This window comes from Hemibagrus wyckioides, linkage group LG13, assembly GCF_019097595.1.
Source record: "Hemibagrus wyckioides isolate EC202008001 linkage group LG13, SWU_Hwy_1.0, whole genome shotgun sequence".
Taxonomy (NCBI): domain Eukaryota; kingdom Metazoa; phylum Chordata; class Actinopteri; order Siluriformes; family Bagridae; genus Hemibagrus; species Hemibagrus wyckioides.
The window spans coordinates 19,705,336-19,728,629 of NC_080722.1; the positions used below are offsets into that span (position 1 = coordinate 19,705,336).

General features: G+C 42.5%; 1 protein-coding gene across 1 annotated transcript in view; it reads right to left on the reverse strand.

Moving 5' to 3' along the window:
- Positions 1-3,703: 3,703 nt before the first annotated feature.
- LOC131364069 (rho-related GTP-binding protein RhoN-like) overlaps positions 3,704-23,294 on the reverse strand; it is a 23,565-nt gene continuing 3,974 nt past the window's right edge. Inside the window, exons 2-5 of the mRNA XM_058407135.1 lie at positions 23,110-23,197; positions 8,732-8,841; positions 7,566-7,700; positions 3,704-5,172 (exon numbers count right to left, since the gene is read on the reverse strand). Of these exons, the coding sequence (XP_058263118.1) occupies positions 4,933-5,172; positions 7,566-7,700; positions 8,732-8,841; positions 23,110-23,197 (573 nt within the window). The 3' untranslated portion in view covers positions 3,704-4,932. The remainder of the gene's footprint in view (positions 5,173-7,565; positions 7,701-8,731; positions 8,842-23,109; positions 23,198-23,294) is intronic.

Consider the following 23,294-nt stretch of genomic DNA (forward strand, 5'->3'; position numbering starts at 1 on the left):
CACCGTCCGAGGTCCTAAAACGAGCCTCAGTAAACAGACGACGCTGCAAATTAGGATAAATCTCCTCACCGGGGCCTTTACTGTGTTTGTGGTTCTTGATACGTTTATAGTTTTACCTCAGACTGCTTGCAAAGTGCTGACACTGGAGACTCATTCCGTAAACATTCAGTAAATAAACACCAACTCGCAGATCATCACTGAGCGTGCGCCGTACCCGTCCCTGTGAGTGAGCTGTTACTATGGCAACCTATTAGAACGAGTGCATTAATATAAATCTCTTCTATTGTCAGAGCTGCAATTATAGAGAATTAATCAACACCTTCTGACCTATCAGAATACATTATTTAGTTGTGACTAAATAATGGATGAGAGAGAGAGAGACTCAAAACAAACAGTGAAATGTAACGAGACGGTGTGTTGATCTGAAATGTGAGTGTTTATTTAATATGGCTTCCAGGCGGCTCTGGGCTCGTCCTCAGCACAGCTGCCTGTAGAGCGCTTTCTATTTAAAATATACATCACACACACACCACTGCTCATACACACTGATATGCTCAAACCAAGAACCGAGCCGGCAGGTGCGGTTTAGAGCCAGAGCGTGTTGAGGAGCTGTGAAGCTCTCGCTTTATGTAGAAAATGAAATCGATACACACAAACACAGTCTGATGCACACAAGTTCTTATTCCAGTTCTTGAAATAAATATGAAGCAAAAGATGCTTGAAGGTGTGGTGAAAGGTGAAGTCTCTGGAGTCTCTGGAGTATGAGCAGATCCATGAGCCACACACAAGCTGTGAAACATCTCAAGCTGGAAAGGTGCGAAATCTCGGAGGGTCTCCAGATCTCAGGTTTTATATCAGTGCACTCGGTCGAATGTGGACATGGTCTATGTGGTTTCTATAGTAACAGCTTGTTCGCTGGGGATGATTAAAAAGCCTGTGGAATCGATGAGCAGGTGAAGACGACGTTTATTTAGTGCTTGTGGAAGGAGTCTCCAGTGTCCGATCAAGGCTCAAAGCTGTTCTTACAAGCAAATAAGAATAGTCAGTGTTATGAAGTTGCTGTGCTTCAGAGGATGTGGCGTAGGAGGAAACAGTGACCCCAACACGTCATCTCTCTCAACCGGTCTTGATTTATTTTTCTAGAACATACAGATACTGTGTTTGCTTACACAGTATCCGTTTGATACAACTCTTGTTACCGTTGCCATGTAAACACAACACCGTAAGTTCTGCTCTCATCCTCACGCTGACGTGAAGTGACGTGACGGTGTGTTAGTTCAGGAGTGATGGAGTCTCAGAACTCCTGGTGGACTCGGCCTTTTGGATCCGTCTGTAGCTGTGATCTTGAGACTGTGTGTGAGTTCTGCATTTTAATGACTCAGGTGTTGTGCAGTAAAGGTGCTTTCCAGACCACAAGTTGTGCATTGCGACACACACACACACACACACACACACACACACAGAGTCTCTTTATGCTTCAGGTAGAATGCATTCCCAGAGCAATAACAAGTCTTGTCAGTCTCATACACACACACACACACAGCAGGAGGAGGATATTTCCTGCCAAGAGCATGAATTTCCTGCTGAATAATTGAATACGGCTCGAGTGTAAACAGCGAGAGCGGAATCAGACAGAAGCGAGACAAACACCAGCCATATTTCTATCCTGTTTTAATGCAAATTTTGAAAGTGTGTGTAATAATAAATTATGAATAGAAACATTGGACATTCCAGGAAATATATCACAGCTACAGAACGGACCTGAGCTTAGTTTTTTTTTTTTTGGTTCTCAAGGTCACTGAGCCTCAGGACGATGAGCTCCGCTTCCTGAATATATTCGTACATTCACACGAGCAACAAATCAGCAGGCGACTGTTGGATTCCTACGTACACGTGCGGCACGTAGATCTCAGACATGCTCGATTAGAGAGTTCCGGACGACTGCAAACGATCGTCTCAAAAGATTCCTGCTTGGCTTCGTCTCATACTTTATGGAAGGAAGTATCAGGGCTCGTTGGTGTCTCTGATGAGCGTCTGTAGTTCAGCCTCATTTGTGTTTGCTGTGTATTTAAATGGTTGTAGAAGTTATTATTATATATAATTAATATACAGCTACCACTGCTGGCCACACAAACCACACCAGTGTGAGGAGGGGCTTGTGTCAAATCGCATGGATCCTGAAAGCACATGGTTCTGAGGTACAGAACATGATGAAGCATTGCTTTTTAAACCAGAATAACCGCTTCCCATAATCCCTCAGGGCTGTGGCAGGGAAGAGCTCGTGTTTCCCAGCTGCAGAATCTCAGTTGTCACCTTTGGACACTTTCCCCCTTGGTGTGCTGCCTCCAGTCTTCCTTACACTGACCACAAATCCTTTTAGACCACAATCCCCGAGGGAGTCTCTTCCTCCTCATCGCTTTCCCACATCTTCTACATGCAGGTCATTCTCAGTGTTTTCATCTGAGTCACGCTGAAGAGAGAACCCTGAGGAACGCCTGAGGCACCAACCTGCTTCTAATCACAGTACACCTGAACAATACCGTCATCCATTGTGTGTGTGTGTGTGTAAGAATAAAAAATAAAAAGAGCATGACATTACAGAAGAAGGACAGGGAAACCAGATGGATGTGTGGTTTTATGTTTCCACTAGGGAATATGCCATCTGGAGCTCTCTGTGTGTGTGTTTACTCATTCCTTTGTGATGATTTTGAAGCCCATAACTGCTGATGATAGTAAAACAGTTGATATTTAGTGTTTGGTACACACTGTGTGTGTGTGGGCATGTGGGTGTGTGTATTTGTGGTCAGTAAAACACTGTGTGTGTCCTGCTGTTAGAGAAAAGGAATCAGCGACACGGCTGTTACTGTTACTACACTAAGGCTGATTATTTACACGCTGAAAACTTTTGTTCCTCTGCCTCTGTACTATTTATCGGGTCACTGTGTGAACAGGACACACACACACACCGTGGGCTTTGTGCTTCCTTCCCTCAAAACAATAAAATGCCACAGGGATGAAAAACACACACAAACAACAAGAACAGATGTGAGAAAAGCTCAGTCATGATAAACACATTTACACGTTTGGTGCCTGTTGAGTGTTTATGTGAAACTGTTGAATCAGTGTGTGTGTGTGTGTGTGTGAGAGAGAGAGAGTGAGTAAGTGAGTGTGTGTGTGTGAGAACTTTCCCACTCTAATGTCACAGTTAATTGGCAGTGAAGTTTTTCGCACAATAAATCATGTACTGGCACGACGTGTTTGTGTGTGTGTGTGAGAGAGAGAGAGGGAGAGAGCGCTAATTACTGGAAGTTGGTGTTAAATTCTAATTTATGAGTTTGATGTTTTGATAAGTTTATAAAAATGTGTTTTAAATGTAGAAATTTGGTTCATCGGATTGAAGTAAAAAAAAAAACAATTTATATATACACACACACACACACCAGTCATCCATAACATTATGACCACATGCCTAGTATTGTGTTGGTCCGTCTTTCTATCAGAACCAGCATTAACTTCTTTAGCAATCTGAGCAACAGTAGCTCGTCTGTTGGATCGGATCACACGGTCCAGCCTTCACTCCCCACGTGCATCAACGAGCCTTGGCCACTCATGACCCAGTCGCCGGTTCACTACTATTCCATCCCTCTCCTTGACAGGAAAACAGCAAATGACATCACACCCAAACTCACAGACCAAATAACTTTTGTCCAATCAAGTGCTGGTCAAATCAGTTTTATTAATATTTCTGTATTTTGAAGTCATCTGTAAAACACATCAATTTTTCCAGCACAAGACTCCAATAGTAAAAACAGCAAAGCAGTGATCTAAAGAGGAATAAAGAAATCAAATAAAAAATAAAGTGCATCATACGCAATCCGATCACTGAGCAACAAACCAAAGATTTTAACATCCATCTATCTTCTATACCCGCTTCATTCCTAATTATGGTCATGGGGATCTGCTGGAGCCTATCCCAGCACACATCGGGCAAAAGGCAGGGATAAACCCTGGACAGGTCTCCAGTCCATCACAGGGCCACACATATAGACAGACAACCACACTCACTCCTATGGACGATTTAGAATTACCAATCAACCTAATGTACATGTTTTTGGACTGTGGGAGGAAACCGGAGTACTCGGAGTAAACCCACACTGACACGGGGAGAACATGCAAACTCCACACAGAAAGACCCCTGCTTGTTCAAACCCGGGATTCGAACCCAGGACCTTCTTGCTGTGAGGCAACAGTGCTAACCAAAGATTTTAATATATACAAGCAAAAGATGAATTAAATCTTATATGTAGAATCAGGCATCATGAGCCTGGAGGAAGCCACCAAACTTACAGGAAACACTAAAAGAAAAGTCCTTTAAAGCTGATTCTTCACTCCAACAACTTGTGGAGTTCAGGTGATTAACTCTGGAGTTTTGATACATTTCTATAATTATTATTTCTTTCCCCTTGTATCCCAAACCCATCCACATTAAAAAACAAAACAAAATGTCAATAAAAATTAAAAAAATAAAAAGTCTTTTTGTCCTTCTGCATTTTCGTGGCCGCTTCAGAGAACTAAACAAATCTCTCGAAACTTTCTCTAAAAGTAAACAAAAATAAATGCAAACATTTTAAATTTCCTTAATAAAAAGTTAATAAATATATTGAAGTAATGGTAATACATCAAGAAATTCGTATTTTTTATACACGTGTTAAAAAAAAAAACGTTTTTACGGTTTTAATCACCAACTCGCTTTTGTGTGACGCCAAAAAAGTAAGCGCTAAAAAAATAAGGTTAATAAATAGATCTGTTCGAGACGTCTGTGACTCTGAGCGCAGATTCTGATATCAAATTTAATGCTAAAAAAAAAAAAAAACATAAAATAGAAAGCGAGTTCATGTTGTAGTAGAAGGTGACGTCACCGGGGCGTGACCCCTACATCAGCGTGCAGCTCTTAGCCCGGTCTTTGCGTTGCTCCAGGATCTCGGCGCGCTGAGGATTCTGGGAAGCACGTTTGAGACCACGCCGTGATCCGGAGCGCTTCAGGCGCTGGCTGTCGTAACCGACGGACGTTACCGTGGCGATGTGGAAAACGTCCCGCACACTGTCCTCCGAGTTTTTAGACGTGCACTCGGCGTAGGCTGCGGCGCCGATCTGCCGTGCCAGAGAAGTGCCCTAGAGAGAGGGAGCAGGACAGAGTTTAAACTTACACCGATCAGGCATAACATTATGACCACCTGCCTAATATCGTGTTGGTCCCCCTTGTGCTGCCAAAACAGCCCTGACCCGACATGCACTGTGTATTCTGACACCTTTCTATCAGAACCAGCATTAACTTCTTCAGCAATTTGAGCAACAGTAGCTCGTCTGTTGGATCGGATCACACGGGCCAGCCTTCTCTCCCCACGTGTATCAATGAGCCCTGGCCACTCATGACCCTGTCTCTGGTTCACCACTGTTCCTTCCTTGGACCACTTTTGATAGATACTGACCACTGCAGACCGGGAACACCCCACAAGAGCTGCAGTTTTGGAGATGCTCTGATCCAGTGGTCTAGCCATCACAATTTGCCCCTTGTCAAACTCACTCAAATCCTTACTCTTGTCCATTTTTCCTGCTTCTAACACATCAACTTTGAGGACAAAATGTTCACTTGCTGCCTAATATATCCCACCCACTAACAGGTGCCATGATGAGGAGATCATCAGTGTTATTCACTTCACCTGTCAGGGGTCATAATGTTATTCCTGATCTGTGTAAATACCAAGGCGATGGATGCTAAATGTTTTACATTTTCAGTGTAAATTAAGGCCAAATGCGATGTGATGATGCAGCTAAATAATGTCAATAAATTAATTGAAAGTAAATCTTCTGTGGAAATTCCATCAAACTGTGTGAAAGAAAAAAAACAATCAAACTGTATTTTCACTGAAGTATCATTGAAATCATAAATATCCAGCTCACATCCAAGAATAATGATTTTCTCCCGAGCTAATTAGCTAGCTAGCTGTTGGGGATAAACATTTCAGGCAGCTAGCACGCTGCTGTGAGAGGCTGATGATCCACTTCAAGCTGCTGTGAAAAGATTCATTTTGGAGTTGCGGTTTCTCCAATACTCCAGAGAGTTTCCACTGATTTGCTTCAACAAGCTTGAGAGGCTTTAATCATTAAAAACTACACAGCATTAGCTTAAGATGTTAACGCTAATTTCTCCTACTATTACCATACATTTAAAACATTACTCATATAAGTGTTCTGATGAAACCCTGGTTCATTTCATTCATCCATTTTCTATACCCGCTTTATTCCTAATTAGGGTCATGGGGATCTGCTGGAGCCTATCCCAGCACACATTGGGTGAAAGGCAGGGGTACACCCTGGACAGGTCTCCAGTCCATCACAGGGCCACACATATAGACAGACAACCACACACACTCACACTCACTCCTATGGGCAATTTAGAATTACCAATCAACCTAATGTACATGTTTTTGGACTGTGGGAGGAAACCGGAGTACCCAGAGTAAACCCACACAGGCACAGGGAGAACATGCAAACTCCACACAGAAAGACCCCTGCCTGTTTGAACCTGGGATTTGAACCCAGGGCCTTCTTGCTGTGAGGCAACAGTGCTGACCACTAAGCCACCGTGTGTAAAGATTAAGACCATTATAAAATATAACTAAAGATTAATCTGAGAAATCCTGTCAGGTTAGGTCATATTACTTAGCAGCTATTATTAGCAGTAATGATCAGAAACATATGAACGTATGACACATATCAGTCATGTACAAATCCTCAAAGGTATCCTGTCAGGTTGGCTCATGTTAGCTAGTGGCTACTATTAGCAATAACTATGAGAATTATCTGTGAATATGGTGTTAGAATCATCTATAAAACAACCTGTCAAGTTAGCTCATGTTGGCTAGTGTCCGCTATTAGCATGAACAGTGAGAAGCATATGAATACAACATATAAATCTTGTGTAGTTAGCTCATGGTAGCTAGCAGTTACATTACAAAATGTGTTTGAGGTAAAAAAAAACAAAAAAACAAAACTGTCAGGTTAGCTCAAAGATACTATTAGCATTAATAACGAGAAAAAATCTGTATGTGATATCTGATTTCTGTCAGGAAACCTGCCTAATTAGCTCATGGTAGCTAGCAGCTTCTTTTAGCATTAATGATGTATTAATATGATAGAAAAATCTTTACAGGTTTCCTGTCAGGTTAGCTCATGCTAACTAGCAGCTATCGTTAGGAGTAAAAAGGAGAAATGTCTGCATCCGACAGAAATCTCAGAACATTTCCTCATTAATTATCTATGAGAAACAGTGGTATTGTTAGCCTGTGTGCATATGTGTGTGTGTGTGTGTTTGTCTGATAGCCAGGAGGGAAATGCATTATTAAAAACTAAACCTGTGCAATCAGATATGGATGGTGAAGATGTGATCGAAGGACCACTTCTATTTCCTCCCAAAATGTCCACCTACATTGGTATAGTTTTAGTGTAATTATTCAGGTGTGTGTGTGTGTATATGTGTGTGTCTGTGTGTGTGTCCTAGTCACCTGTTCGTGTGTGACGGGGATTAGTCTGAGTTTGGACAGCTCTCGCAGTGTGTTCAGGTCCGTCCTCATATCCAGCTTACAGCCCACTAACACCACCTTCGCATTGGGACAGTACTCCTGTGTCTCAGCCTGCCACTGCACACACACATGCACACACACACACACACACAAACACACACCTGTGTGTCAAACACCTGACATTTCTTTCATGATTATACTTCAAAACATCAGTTAATAACTGTGTGTGTATGTCCTAAGGCAACAACATTACATAAATCTGATACTCTGTAGAGCTTCACACACACACACACACACACAGCTATCAAAGAGACAGAAAGAGGATAGACAAAAACAAAAGGATAAACAACAATGACCCAGTCACTCCTGCTACTTGTCTCTTGTGGCTGTGTAGTGACCGCTACGTGTCATCTGTAGGTGTGGCTTGCCCAGAGTGTCTTTTTTTCACATGAGAAAATAACTATACATCATTTCTAAAGCTAACTAGTTTAATGCAAGTTAATTAGTGTGAAATTCACACACGGCTTCGTGCTAGCTTCCTTTTCAGAATAGATTAGCATAACAAGCTAACTGTGCTCACCTTCTGCTGCTTCCTTCCAAGTGTTATTTTTCTTCTGAGGAAGTTAAGATGAAGTCACACTTATAAGTTATTCTTCTATTCTCATTGCAAAAATTGCAGGCAGAAACTAAAGTTGAGCGGAGAACTGAAGAAACGTCGCTCCGCACGTGGTGTAGGATCAGACCGAGGAATAGCTTGAAATAAACGTTTGTTGCGTCATACTGAATTTTCATGGAATTATGAGAATCTGAGTTCAGATGCTTCCTGTAGTTTGTGATGTCACAGTTTGTGACGTCACGGTTTATTTAACCATTTCCATTTTCAGGGACATTGTAATATCTGAACAGTGTCACTAGTGACGACTCATTTTCAACATTTCTTTCTTTTCTTCTTTTTGACTGTTGAATTTGACTCTGTGCTGAGATTCATTTGATTCCTTTAGTGTGCATGAATCAATGTGTTTGATTCGTTATGGCTTATGAATCAATTTATCTGATTCACTTTAAGGAATCATTCGAGAAGAATTTTTGTCGTTGTCTTCAAGGGATCTGTCCCAGCACTCAGCAAGTGTGTGTGTGTGTGTATGTACCTTTTTTAACACATTATCCAGTGTCTCTGGTCTGCTGATATCAAAGCAGATAAGAACTGCATCCGAGTCAGGATAAGCCAATGGCCGAACGTTGTCATAATAGGTTGAGCCTAAACACACACACACACACACCCACACATATTTACTTCATGATAATTTATATACACTAATCCAACATTTCCACATTTCCTCCAGCAAATCATGTTACTTTATAATCCATTAAGTGATAATAATCAACTAATAATAATTTTACTATTAATACTCTTCATCGTCATTATCATCATCATTATTACTATCAGGTGTGCTGTAGGGTTGGATTCTGCTTCACTTTGCTGTGGCAAAAGTCCAAACCAAACAGTGATAGTGATTTCAATACATAGAATGCGTCAGAATAGGTTTTGATTTTCGCTGTTACAGCGGTAATAATATTAAACACCACTTGCTGCTTGTGGCATTTCAGCGTCTCCTACATTAACAGCGAGGCGTACAGGAAGAGAGCTGCTCATCAGGGAATTTGGCACAATTGCACTTTTACAGCCGTCCATAAAAGCCATGTTAAAGCCACGGGCTGCTCTGCATAGTTCCCAGAGTGCACAGTGACACTGTGAAAAACAACGGCGAGGAACAAAAGAGAGGGGAGAAATACGACTGAACTCGCAGCCAGTGAGCATTTATCTCTTTTTATGTCGGCGGTTAAAGCCAAGAGCGCCGGGGCCACGTTCACACTCGAGTCGAGCAGAAAGCGCCAGAGATAAACGGCGTGAGCGAGCAGCCCAATTAGAGGCAGAAAAGCCCTCTGAGGAGGATTTATTTATCTGCTTTCACGTCTTCATGCCTTCTTTTTTTATTTGTCTACACACGTAAACATGTTTTCAGCTTGGCTTCTTCCAGCATTTGTAGAAAATTGTATCGTAGCAACACGCAGAGCGAGCTAAAGGCCGGCTTTGTCACACTCTGAATTGAGGGAGGGGATAAAAAAACCAAACAAAAACACAGTCACGATTTCTTTTCCTTTATTTTCTGGCTCTGATGGTAATGAAAGTTCAATTGGGAGCTGAGACAGACAAAAACATCTGAAAAGACTGAAACCTGTGAAATGAAATGTCACTCCGAGTGGTGGGAAAAAGAATAAAAAAGCAATTTGAACAAGTGATTTAAGTCACAAAGGTTAGGAGTAAGATGTTGAATTCTAGTGATTATTATTTTTTGCATTTTATTCAGTTTTAATATAAACCTACGCTGCTGTCAGAGCTGCAGTTATAGACAATTAATCACGACCTCCAATGTGATGCACTGTGTAAAATATTCTGTTCTGGATTGTTCCACAGTGTTCACCTGGATCATTGTTTACCTTGACTTTACACAAGCTGATCAAGTAACAGAACAATCTTTAAGACAGAGCAGCAGAAGACAGAAGGTTAATCTTCTTCTACTTTTGGCTTTTCCCTTCAGGGGTGGCCACAGCGAATCATCTCTCTCCACCTATCCCTATCTTCTGCATCCTCAACACTTGCACCCACTTGCTTCATATCCTCATTTATTACATCCATATACCTCCTCTTTGGCCTCCCTCTTTGCCTCCTGCCTGGCAGCTCCATGTCCAACATTCTCCTACCAATATACTCACTCTCCCTCCTCTGAACATGTCCAAACCATCTTAATCTGGCCTCCCTAACTTTGTCACCCAAAACGACCAACATGAACTGTCCCTCTGATGTACTCGTTCCTAATCCTGTCCAACCGTGTCACTCCCAAAGAGATCCTCAACATCTTCAGCTCTGCTACTGTACCTCCAGCTCTGACTCCTGTCTCTTCCTCAGTGACACTGTCTCTAAACCATACAGCACAGCCGGTCTCACCACAGAAGGCAGAAGGCTAATGATGTTATTTAAAATGGAGCTGCAGGTCGATGAGGACATGGATTAGCAGCAGTATTGGAATGTAGCCCAGGTGAGATTTAGGTGATTAAGAAGCTGAAAAACAGGAAGGGCATGATTTTTTTTTCCTGTTAAAATGCCAGAAGGTGTAAATGAGGAAACAAGTGAGCTGACAGGTAAAAGTACACCTGTTCACCTGAGGGCTCGTTGTGACAGAGCGTAATGTCCTTCTCAGGTAGCGGTGAAAGAAGGTGAATGAGATCAGCAAAGGTCGTGGTTCTCCCTCAGGAAAACTTAGGACTATTTTTCTAACATGAACTTTCTTCATTTCATTTATGTTACTGAAAAAATGGTGGAGCTCTGTGGATGTTACAGTTCATTTACATCCAAAAAGCTTGCGCAGTTTCCAGAGAAAAATCAAACGCTGATTAGAACGATGATACCGAAGCATTTCCTGCTTGTTTTAAATACAGTAAAAGATTTAGCACTGAGATAAGCACTCCTTGTACACATATTTATCTACTGATTTGCCAGTGAACCTGCTGCTTGTCTGCTTTATATTTCATCCACATTCACTTCTTCTTCAGCATTGTAAACAATGTTTAATCACTGATGTTTATTAGATGAATAAACGAATCTACATTCTTGTACTTTTTCTTTTCAGGCACTTTCAGTACAGAAGCTGTGCAAATGTAAACCATCTTTAATCATTCAGTCCAGGTGAGTAAGATTAGCTGTTCCACAGGACATTTCAGGATTTAATTCTTATTAAATTATTATATTATATATATTTATAAATATAAATTCTTATATAGTTAGACATATTCATTATAATTATATATAGTTTTTAATGATAGTAATAATTATTATATATAGTATGTAATAAATATAAATAATAATAAATAATAAATATAAATTAAATAATAAATCAATTTAAATAGTAATAAATAATAAATTATTTATTATATAATATATAGTGGTTTTATTGTAATAAAAAAAATTTAAATAACATTTAAATTCCTCATGCCATAAAAACAAATATAAGATTATTAAACAGACATTTTTCCCTAACCCTAACCGAAATATACTTTTGATTATTTAAGGCATTTTTATTTAATCACAAAAGTAAATAAATAAATAAAACTAAATAAAAATAGGGAGAAGGTTAAGCCTGAGGCACGTCAACAGTTTTTCCAGAAATGGTACGGTCTATTATGGGGGTGTTTAAAAAATCGGACGCAACCGTGGATAGATATTTCAGCATTAATTCTTAAAATGATTCACTCCATAGTGATGTTGTGACTTATTAAAACTCACTCCCCAAAGTTTTGTGTGTATTTTTTTGTTATTTCATTTAGAATGGTACACAGCATTATTCAGAAGGATTCCATAGACTCCCCCCTACCATTCCATACTCTCTCCCTGATGAAACTTGTTTTTTTACAGCATCTCGATATGTCAGATTCTGTGGAAGGTCAGTTAGTGGTCATTGCTAATTGTGTAATCACAGCATGATTACAGTGCTTCTGTGGCTTTTCTTAGCAATTTATCAACACATCTGAGGTGAATGTTGACATTCCTTACATTTTTATTTTAGTTTCCATTGTCACTGTGTCTGTATAAAAGTCACAACAGCTACATGGAGCGCAGAGAGGCTATTTGTATGTAGGGTTGCAAAGGGGCGGAACATTTCTGGTAAATTTCTGGAAAATTTCCATGGGAAATCTGGGAAATTTTGGAATTATATTAAATATATTAAATTAAATATGATATTAAATTAAATATATCAAATTAAATATTATATTAAGTTAAATTAAATATTATTTTAAAATAACAGGCATGTATGGGAATTTACGGGAATATTTAGGAATTTATTAAAATTATTTAGAAATTTGGGGAAATTTATATAAACTGTATACACAAACATAAATAAAAATATTTTGTTTGATCATAAGATGACATGCAAGCAAAATCAACAATAAATTCTTTCATTGAACAACACACAAGCATAAATGTTGATGTAGTGTAGAAATTCAACTGAAATTGCATTAACTCTGGATGTTTTAACCAAGATTTTGCTGCAAGATATTTTTTTCAACTACATTTTAATTCCCTATTATAGGCTAACCTACAATTTTGCAAATTCCCAGTTTATTCCCATTAATTCCTGTTAATTTCCATATATTCCTGTTAATTCCCCTATATTCCCGTTAATTCCCATATATTCGCGTTAATTCCTATATATTCCTGTTAATTCCCATATATTCCCGTTAATTCCCATATATTCCTGTTAATTCCCATATATTCCCGTTAATTCCCATATATTGCCGTTAATTCCCATATATTCCTGTTAATTCGTATATATTCCCACTAATTCCCATATATTCCCATTAATTCCCAGATATTCCTGTTAATTCCCATATATTCCCATTAATTCCCATATATTCCCATTAATTCCCAAATATTCCCGTTAATTCCCAAATATTCCCGTTAATTCCCATATATTCCCATTAATTCCCAAATATTCCTGTTAATTCCCATATATTCCCATTAATTCCCATATATTCCCATTAATTCCCAAATATTCCCGTTAATTCCCAAATATTCCCGTTAATTCCCAAATATTCCCGTTAATTCCAATATATTCCCATTAATTCCCAAATATTCCTGTTAATTCCTATATATTCCCCTTAATTCCCATATATTCCCATTAATTCCCATATATTCCCGTTAATTCCCAAATATTCCCGTTAATTCCCATATATTCCTGTTAATTCCCAAATATTCCCGTTAATTCCCATATATTCCCATTAATTCCCAAATATTCCTGTTAATTCCTATATATTCCCCTTAATTCCCATATATTCCCATTAATTCCCATATATTCCCGTTAATTCCCAAATATTCCCGTTAATTCCCATGGAAGGTTTTCAGGCTTGAAAATTCCTGGCATTTTGCAACCCTATTTGTATGTGTCATTTTTAAAAAAAATAATTCACTGAATATTTAACTAGCGATTGTTCTGTGGAAATGTATGTTTTTGTCTTTTTAAATGACCTAAATTGTCATTTTCATTAATTAGCTAGCATGTGCTTACGTCTATATGTCCCAGTTGCCTAGCAACAGTGGTGTTAAAATTCACAACATACTTCATCCCTACTTCTTTCAGCCAATCAGAACTCAGCATACTGAAAAGATAGCGATGAAGAGCGTCGGAGTCTGATACGAGAAATCTAATCTAACTCTGGTATTTAATAAATGAATAAACTCAGTGATCAGTAGTGCGCATTCAGGAGCGTGTAGAAAGAGGAAGAGTCCCACAGCTTCTCCTGAATTATAGATGAAGGAAAAGCAGCATGTCAGATTACCCTGTGTGTTTCTGTGTGTGTGTGTCTGTGTGTGTGTGTGTGTTTCTGTGTGTGTGTGTCTGTGTGTTTCTGTGTGTGTGTTTCTGTGTGTGTGTGTCTGTGTGTGTGTGTGTGTTTCTGTGTGTGTGTGTCTGTGTGTGTGTGTTTCTGTGTGTGTGTGTCTGTGTGTTTCTGTGTGTGTGTGTCTGTGTGTTTCTGTGTGTGTGTGTGTGTGTTTCTGTGTGTGTGTGTGTGTGTTTCTGTGTGTGTGTGTCTGTGTGTGTGTGTTTCTGTGTGTGTGTGTCTGTGTGTGTGTGTGTGTGTTTCTGTGTGTGTGTGTGTGTTTCTGTGTGTGTGTGTGTGTGTTTCTGTGTGTGTGTGTGTTTCTGTGTGTGTGTGTCTGTGTGTTTCTGTGTGTGTGTGTGTCTGTGTGTTTCTGTGTGTGTGTGTTTCTGTGTGTGTGTGTGTGTGTGTTTCTGTGTGTGTGTGTGTGTGTGTTTCTGTGTGTATGTGTGTTTCTGTGTGTGTGTGTGTCTGTGTGTGTCTGTGTGTTTCTGTGTGTGTGTGTCTGTGTGTTTCTGTGTGTGTGTGTGTATGAGTGTGTGTGTATGTGTGTGTGTGTGTGTGTGTGTGTATGAGTGTGTGTGTGGACGGCAGGAGTCAGTCAAAAGTCCCTGCTGGGTTTTAAGTGCATCTTATACACCGGAAGACTGGCAGAGAATGATTACTACCCAACTGTGTGTGTGTGTGTATGTGTGTGTGTAGACCTGCATGGCCTTCTGTTAGAAGGACAAAGTGAGTTTACCATTGATTTCATTCTCTCTCTCTCTCTCTCTCTCTCTCACTCTCTCTCTCTGTCTGACACACACAGACACACAAGTCTTTAAAAAACCCCACTTTTATCTAAATCCCTTCTTTTCTTGGTAATTGATCCTGGTGCTGTCTCGCTTTCTCATTCTCTCTCTCGTTTTGTCTGCCCGTCTGTCTGTCTGTCTGTCTGTCTGTATGTCTGTCTCTGTAAAATCTTATACACCCCATCAATTAATAACAGGCTACTGTGCCAGAATTCTGATACTGTGTGTGTGTGTGTGTGTGTGAAGCAAGAAGTGTCCAGATCACTGATTCTGTGAGAGTATAGTGTGTGAAAGTGCAGTGTGTGAAAGTGCAGTGTGTATGAGAGTGCAGTGTGAGAGTGCAGTGTGTGAGAGTGCAGTGTGTGAAAGTGCAGTGTGTGAGAGTGCAGTGTGTGAGAGTGCAGTGTGAGAGTGCAGTGTGTGAAAGTGCAGTGTGTGAGAGTGCAGTGTGTGAGAGTGCAGTGTGTGAGAGTGCAGTGTGTGAGAGTGCAGTGTGTGAAAGTGCAGTGTGTGAGAGTGCAGTGTGTGAAAGTGCAGTGTGTGAGAGTGCAGTGTGTGAGAGTGCAGTGTGTGAGAGTATAGTGTGTGAGAGCGCAGTGTGTGAGAGTGCAGTGTGTGAAAGTGCAGTGTGAGAGCGCAGTGTATGAGAGTATAGTGCGTGAAAGTGCAGTGTGTGAGAGTGCAGTGTATGAGAGTATAGTGTGTGAAAGTGCAGTGTGAGAGCGCAGTGTATGAGAGTATAGTGTGTGAGAGCGCAGTGTGTGAGAGCACAGTGTGTGAGAGCGCAGAGTGTGAGAGTATAGTGTGTGAGAGTGCAGTGTGTGAGAGTGCAGTGTGTGAGAGTGCAGTGTGTATGAGAGTGCAGTGTGTGAAAGTGCAGTGTGAGAGCGCAGTGTATGAGAGTATAGTGTGTGAGAGCGCAGTGTGTGAGAGCACAGTGTGTGAGAGCGCAGAGTGTGAGAGTATAGTGTGTGAGAGTGCAGTGTGTGAGTGCAGTGTGTGAGAGTGCAGTGTGTATGAGAGTGCAGTGTGTGAGAGTGCAGTGTGTATGAGAGTGCAGTGTGAGAGCGCAGTGTATGAGAGTATAGTGTGTGAGAGCGCAGTGTGTGAGAGCACAGTGTGTGAGAGCGCAGAGTGTGAGAGTATAGTGTGTGAGAGTGCAGTGTGTGAGTGCAGTGTGTGAGAGTGCAGTGTGTATGAGAGTGCAGTGTGTGAGAGTGCAGTGTGTGAAAGTGCAGTGTGAGAGCGCAGTGTATGAGAGTATAGTGTGTGAGAGCGCAGTGTGTGAGAGCACAGTGTGTGAGAGCGCAGAGTGTGAGAGTATAGTGTGTGAGAGTGCAGTGTGTGAGAGTGCAGTGTGTGAGAGTGCAGTGTGTATGAGAGTGCAGTGTGTGAGAGTGCAGTGTGTGAAAGTGCAGTGTGAGAGCGCAGTGTATGAGAGTATAGTGTGTGAGAGCGCAGTGTGTGAGAGCACAGTGTGTGAGAGCGCAGAGTGTGAGAGTATAGTGTGTGAGAGTGCAGTGTGTGAGAGTGCAGTGTGTGAGAGTGCAGTGTGTATGAGAGTGCAGTGTGTGAGAGTGCAGTGTGTGAAAGTGCAGTGTGAGAGCATAGTGTGTGAGAGCGCAGTGTGTGAGAGCACAGTGTGTGAGAGCGCAGAGTGTGAGAGTATAGTGTGTGAGAGTGCAGTGTGTGAGAGTGCAGTGTGTGAGAGTGCAGTGTGTATGAGAGTGCAGTGTGTGAGAGTGCAGTGTGTGAAAGTGCAGTGTGAGAGCGCAGTGTATGAGAGTATAGTGTGTGAGAGCGCAGTGTGTGAGAGCACAGTGTGTGAGAGCGCAGAGTGTGAGAGTATAGTGTGTATGAGAGTGCAGTGTGTGAGAGTGCAGTGTGAGAGTGCAGTGTGTATGAGAGTGCAGTGTGTGAGTGCAGTGTGTGAGAGTGCAGTGTGTGAGAGTGCAGTGTGTGAAAGTGCAGTGTGTGAGAGTGCAGTGTGTATGAGAGTGCAGTGTGTGAGAGTGCAGTGTGTGAGAGTGCAGTGTGTGAAAGTGCAGTGTGTGAGAGTGCAGTGTGTGAGAGTGCAGTGTGTGAGAGTGCAGTGTGTGAGAGTGCAGTGTGTGAAAGTGCAGTGTGTGAGAGTGCAGTGTGTATGAGAGTGCAGTGTGTGAGAGCGCAGAGTGTGAGAGTATAGTGTGTGAGAGTGCAGTGTATGAGAGTATAGTGTGTGAGAGCGCAGTGTGTGAGAGCACAGTGTGTGAGAGCGCAGAGTGTGAGAGTGCAGTGTGTGAGAGTGCAGTGTGTGAGAGTGCAGTGTGTATGAGAGTGCAGTGTGTGAGTGCAGTGTGTGAGAGTGCAGTGTGTGAGAGTGCAGTGTGTGAGAGTGCAGTGTGTGAGAGTGCAGTGTGTATGAGAGTGCGGTGTGTGAGAGTGCAGTGTGTGAAAGTGCAGTGTGTGAGAGTGCAGTGTGTGAAAGTGCGGTGTGAGAGCGCAGTGTATGAGAGTATAGTGTGTGAGAGCGCAGTGTGTGAGAGCACAGTGTGTGAGAGCGCAGAGTGTGAGAGTATAGTGTGTGAGAGTGCAGTGTGTGAGAGTGCAGTGTGTGAGAGTGCAGTGTGTGAGAGTGCAGTGTGTGAGAGTGCAGTGTGTATGAGAGTGCAGTGTGTGAGAGTGCAGTGTGTGAGAGTGCAGTGTGTGAGAGTGCAGTGTGTGAGAGTGCAGTGTGTGAAAGTGCAGTGTGTGAGAGTGCAGTGTGTATGAGAGTGCAGTGTGTGAGAGCGCAGAGTGTGAGAGCACAGTGTGTGAGAGTGCAGTGTGTGAGAGTGCAGTGTATGAGAGTATAGTGTGTGAGAGCGCAGTGTGTGAGAGCACAGTGTGTGAGAGTGCAGTGTGTGAGAGTGCAGTGTGTATGAGAGTGCAGTGTGTGAGTGCAGCGTGTGAGAGTGCAGTGTGTGAGAGTGCAGTGTGTGAGAGTGCAGTGTGTATGAGAGTGCAGTGTGTGAGAGTGCAGTGTGTATGAGAGTGCAGTGTGTGAGAGTGCAGTGTGTGAAAGTGCAGTGTGTGAGAGTGCAGTGTGTGAGAGTGCAGTGTGTGAAAGTGCAGTGTGTGAAAGTGCAGTGTGTGAGAGTGCAGTGTGTGAAAGTGCAGTGTGTGAGAGTGCAGTGTGTGAGAGTGCAGTGTGTGAAAGTGCAGTGTGTGAGAGTGCAGTGTGTGAGTGCAGTGTGTGAGAGTGCAGTGTGTATGAGAGTGCAGTGTGTGAGAGTGCAGTGTGTGAAAGTGCAGTGTGTGAGAGTGCAGTGTGTATGAGAGTGCAGTGTGTGAGAGTGCAGTGTGTGAAAGTGCAGTGTGTGAGAGTGCAGTGTGTGAGTGCAGTGTGTATGAGAGTGCAGTGTGTGAGAGTGCAGTGTGTGAGAGTGCAGTGTGTGAAAGTGCAGTGTGTGAGAGTGCAGTGTGTGAGAGTGCAGTGTGTGAGAGTGCAGTGTGTGAGAGTGCAGTGTGTATGAGAGTGCAGTGTGTGAGAGTGCAGTGTGTGAGAGTGCAGTGTGTGAGAGTGCAGTGTATGAGAGTATAGTGTGTGAAAGTGCAGTGTGTGAGAGCACAATGTTAAAGGAGTGTGTGATGATGGAGGAGTGCTAAACGAGTGTGTGTGATGATGGAGGAGTGTTAAACGAGTGTGTGATGATGGAGGAGTGTTAAACGAGTGTGTGTGATGATGGAGGAGTGTTAAACGAGTGTGTGTGATGATGGAGGAGTGTTAAACGAGTGTGTGATGATGGAGGAGTGTTAAACGAGTGTGTGTGATGATGGAGGAGTGTTAAACGAGTGTGTGTGATGATGGAGGAGTGTTAAACGAGTGTGTGATGATGGAGGAGTGTTAAACGAGTGTGTGTGATGATGGAGGAGTGTTAAACGAGTGTGTGTGATGATGGAGGAGTGTTAAACGAGTGTGTGATGATGGAGGAGTGTTAAACGAGTGTGTGTGATGATGGAGGAGTGTTAAACGAGTGTGTGTGATGATGGAGGAGTGTTAAACGAGTGTGTGATGATGGAGGAGTGTTAAACGAGTGTGTGTGATGATGGAGGAGTGTTAAACGAGTGTGTGATGATGGAGGAGTGTTAAACGAGTGTGTGATGATGGAGGAGTGTTAAACGAGTGTGTGTGATGATGGAGGAGTGTTAAACGAGTGTGTGATGATGGAGGAGTGTTAAACGAGTGTGTGTGATGATGGAGGAGTGTTAAACGAGTGTGTGATGATGGAGGAGTGTTAAACGAGTGTGTGATGATGGAGGAGTGTTAAACGAGTGTGTGTGATGATGGAGGAGTGTTAAACGAGTGTGTGTGATGATGGAGGAGTGTTAAACGAGTGTGTGTGATGATGGAGGAGTGTTAAACGAGTGTGTGATGATGGAGGAGTGTTAAACGAGTGTGTGTGATGATGGAGGAGTGTTAAACGAGTGTGTGATGATGGAGGAGTGTTAAACGAGTGTGTGTGATGATGGAGGAGTGTTAAACGAGTGTGTGATGATGGAGGAGTGTTAAACGAGTGTGTGTGATGATGGAGGAGTGTTAAACGAGTGTGTGTGATGATGGAGGAGTGTTAAACGAGTGTGTGATGATGGAGGAGTGTTAAACGAGTGTGTGTGATGATGGAGGAGTGTTAAACGAGTGTGTGATGATGGAGGAGTGTTAAACGAGTGTGTGTGATGATGGAGGAGTGTTAAACGAGTGTGTGATGATGGAGGAGTGTTAAACGAGTGTGTGTGATGATGGAGGAGTGTTAAACGAGTGTGTGATGATGGAGGAGTGTTAAACGAGTGTGTGATGATGGAGGAGTGTTAAACGAGTGTGTGTGATGATGGAGGAGTGTTAAACGAGTGTGTGTGATGATGGAGGAGTGTTAAACGAGTGTGTGATGATGGAGGAGTGTTAAACGAGTGTGTGATGATGGAGGAGTGTTAAACGAGTGTGTGATGATGGAGGAGTGTTAAACGAGTGTGTGTGATGATGGAGGAGTGTTAAACGAGTGTGTGATGATGGAGGAGTGTTAAACGAGTGTGTGATGATGGAGGAGTGTTAAACGAGTGTGTGATGATGGAGGAGTGTTAAACGAGTGTGTGTGATGATGGAGGAGTGTTAAACGAGTGTGTGATGATGGAGGAGTGTTAAACGAGTGTGTGTGATGATGGAGGAGTGTTAAACGAGTGTGTGATGATGGAGGAGTGTTAAACGAGTGTGTGTGATGATGGAGGAGTGTTAAACGAGTGTGTGATGATGGAGGAGTGTTAAACGAGTGTGTGATGATGGAGGAGTGTTAAACGAGTGTGTGATGATGGAGGAGTGTTAAACGTGTGTGTGATGATGGAGGAGTGTTAAACGAGTGTGTGTGATGATGGAGGAGTGTTAAACGAGTGTGTGTGTGATGATGGAGGAGTGTTAAATGAGTGTGTGTGATGATGGAGGAGTGTTAAACGAGTGTCTGAGATGGAGGAGTGTTAAACGAGTGTGTGTGTGATGGAGGAGTGTTAAACGAGTGTGTGTGATGATGGAGGAGTGTTAAACGAGTGTGTGTGTGATGATGGAGGAGTGTTAAACGAGTGTGTGTGATGATGGAGGAGTGTTAAACGAGTGTGTGATGATGGAGGAGTGTTAAACGAGTGTGTGTGATGATGGAGGAGTGTTAAACGAGTGTGTGATGATGGAGGAGTTTTAAACGAGTGTGTGTGATGATGGAGGAGTGTTAAACGAGTGTGTGATGATGGAGGAGTGTTAAACGAGTGTGTGTGATGATGGAGGAGTGTTAAACGAGTGTGTGTGATGATGGAGGAGTGTTAAACAAGTGTGTGATGATGGAGGAGTGTTAAACGAGTGTGTGATGATGGAGGAGTGTTAAAGGAGTGTGTGATGATGGAGGAGTGTTAAACGAGTGTGTGATGATGGAGGAGTGTTAAACGAGTGTGTGATGATGGAGGAGTGTTAAACGAGTGTGTGATGATGGAGGAGTGTTAAACGAGTGTGTGTGATGATGGAGGAGTGTTAAACGAGTGTGTGTGATGATGGAGGAGTGTTAAACAAGTGTGTGATGATGGAGGAGTGTTAAACGAGTGTGTGATGATGGAGGAGTGTTAAAGGAGTGTGTGATGATGGAGGAGTGTTAAACGAGTGTGTGATGATGGAGGAGTGTTAAACGAGTGTGTGATGATGGAGGAGTGTTAAACGAGTGTGTGATGATGGAGGAGTGTTAAAGGAGTGTGTGATGATGGAGGAGTGTTAAACGAGTGTGTGATGATGGAGGAGTGTTAAAGGAGTGTGTGATGATGGAGGAGTGTTAAACGAGTGTGTGTGATGATGGAGGAGTGTTAAACGAGTGTGTGATGATGGAGGAGTGTTAAACGAGTGTGTGATGATGGAGGAGTGTTAAAGGAGTGTGTGATGATGGAGGAGTGTTAAACGAGTGTGTGATGATGGAGGAGTGTTAAACGAGTGTGTGATGATGGAGGAGTGTTAAACGAGTGTGTGTGATGATGGAGGAGTGTTAAACGAGTGTGTGATGATGGAGGAGTGTTAAACGAGTGTGTGATGATGGAGGAGTGTTAAACGAGTGTGTGTGATGATGGAGGAGTGTTAAACGAGTGTGTGATGATGGAGGAGTGTTAAACGAGTGTGTGTGATGATGGAGGAGTGTTAAACGAGTGTGTGTGATGATGGAGGAGTGTTAAACGAGTGTGTGATGATGGAGGAGTGTTAAACGAGTGTGTGATGATGGAGGAGTGTTAAAGGAGTGTGTGATGATGGAGGAGTGTTAAACGAGTGTGTGATGATGGAGGAGTGTTAAACGAGTGTGTGATGATGGAGGAGTGTTAAACGAGTGTGTGTGATGATGGAGGAGTGTTAAACGAGTGTGTGATGATGGAGGAGTGTTAAACGAGTGTGTGATGATGGAGGAGTGTTAAACGAGTGTGTGATGATGGAGGAGTGTTAAACGAGTGTGTGATGATGGAGGAGTGTTAAACGAGTGTGTGATGATGGAGGAGTGTTAAACGAGTGTGTGTGATGATGGAGGAGTGTTAAACGAGTGTGTGATGATGGAGGAGTGTTAAACGAGTGTGTGTGATGATGGAGGAGTGTTAAACGAGTGTGTGATGATGGAGGAGTGTTAAACGAGTGTGTGTGATGATGGAGGAGTGTTAAACGAGTGTGTGATGATGGAGGAGTGTTAAACGAGTGTGTGATGATGGAGGAGTGTTAAACGTGTGTGTGATGATGGAGGAGTGTTAAACGAATGTGTGTGATGATGGAGGAGTGTTAAACGAGTGTGTGTGATGATGGAGGAGTGTTAAACGAGTGTGTGATGATGGAGGAGTGTTAAACGAGTGTGTGTGATGATGGAGGAGTGTTAAACGAGTGTGTGATGATGGAGGAGTGTTAAACGAGTGTGTGATGATGGAGGAGTGTTAAACGAGTGTGTGTGATGATGGAGGAGTGTTAAACGAGTGTGTGTGATGATGGAGGAGTGTTAAACGAGTGTGTGATGATGGAGGAGTGTTAAACGAGTGTGTGTGATGATGGAGGAGTGTTAAACGAGTGTGTGATGATGGAGGAGTGTTAAACGAGTGTGTGTGATGATGGAGGAGTGTTAAACGAGTGTGTGTGATGATGGAGGAGTGTTAAACGAGTGTGTGATGATGGAGGAGTGTTAAACGAGTGTGTGTGATGATGGAGGAGTGTTAAACGAGTGTGTGATGATGGAGGAGTGTTAAACGAGTGTGTGTGATGATGGAGGAGTGTTAAACGAGTGTGTGATGATGGAGGAGTGTTAAACGAGTGTGTGATGATGGAGGAGTGTTAAACGAGTGTGTGTGATGATGGAGGAGTGTTAAACGAGTGTGTGATGATGGAGGAGTGTTAAACGAGTGTGTGTGATGATGGAGGAGTGTTAAACGAGTGTGTGATGATGGAGGAGTGTTAAACGAGTGTGTGTGATGATGGAGGAGTGTTAAACGAGTGTGTGATGATGGAGGAGTGTTAAACGAGTGTGTGATGATGGAGGAGTGTTAAACGAGTGTGTGTGATGATGGAGGAGTGTTAAACGAGTGTGTGTGATGATGGAGGAGTGTTAAACGAGTGTGTGATGATGGAGGAGTGTTAAACGAGTGTGTGATGATGGAGGAGTGTTAAACGAGTGTGTGTGATGATGGAGGAGTGTTAAACGAGTGTGTGATGATGGAGGAGTGTTAAACGAGTGTGTGATGATGGAGGAGTGTTAAACGAGTGTGTGATGATGGAGGAGTGTTAAACGAGTGTGTGTTACCTGACGTGTCCCACATGTTGAGCTCAATGCGCCGTTTGTCGATCTCGAAGCTCGCTGTGTAGTTCTCGAATACTGTCGGCACGTAGCTCTGAAACAAACACATTCATACACACACGTCACACACGTGTCACACACCACATACATCATACACGTCACACACGTCACACACGTGTCACACACCACAT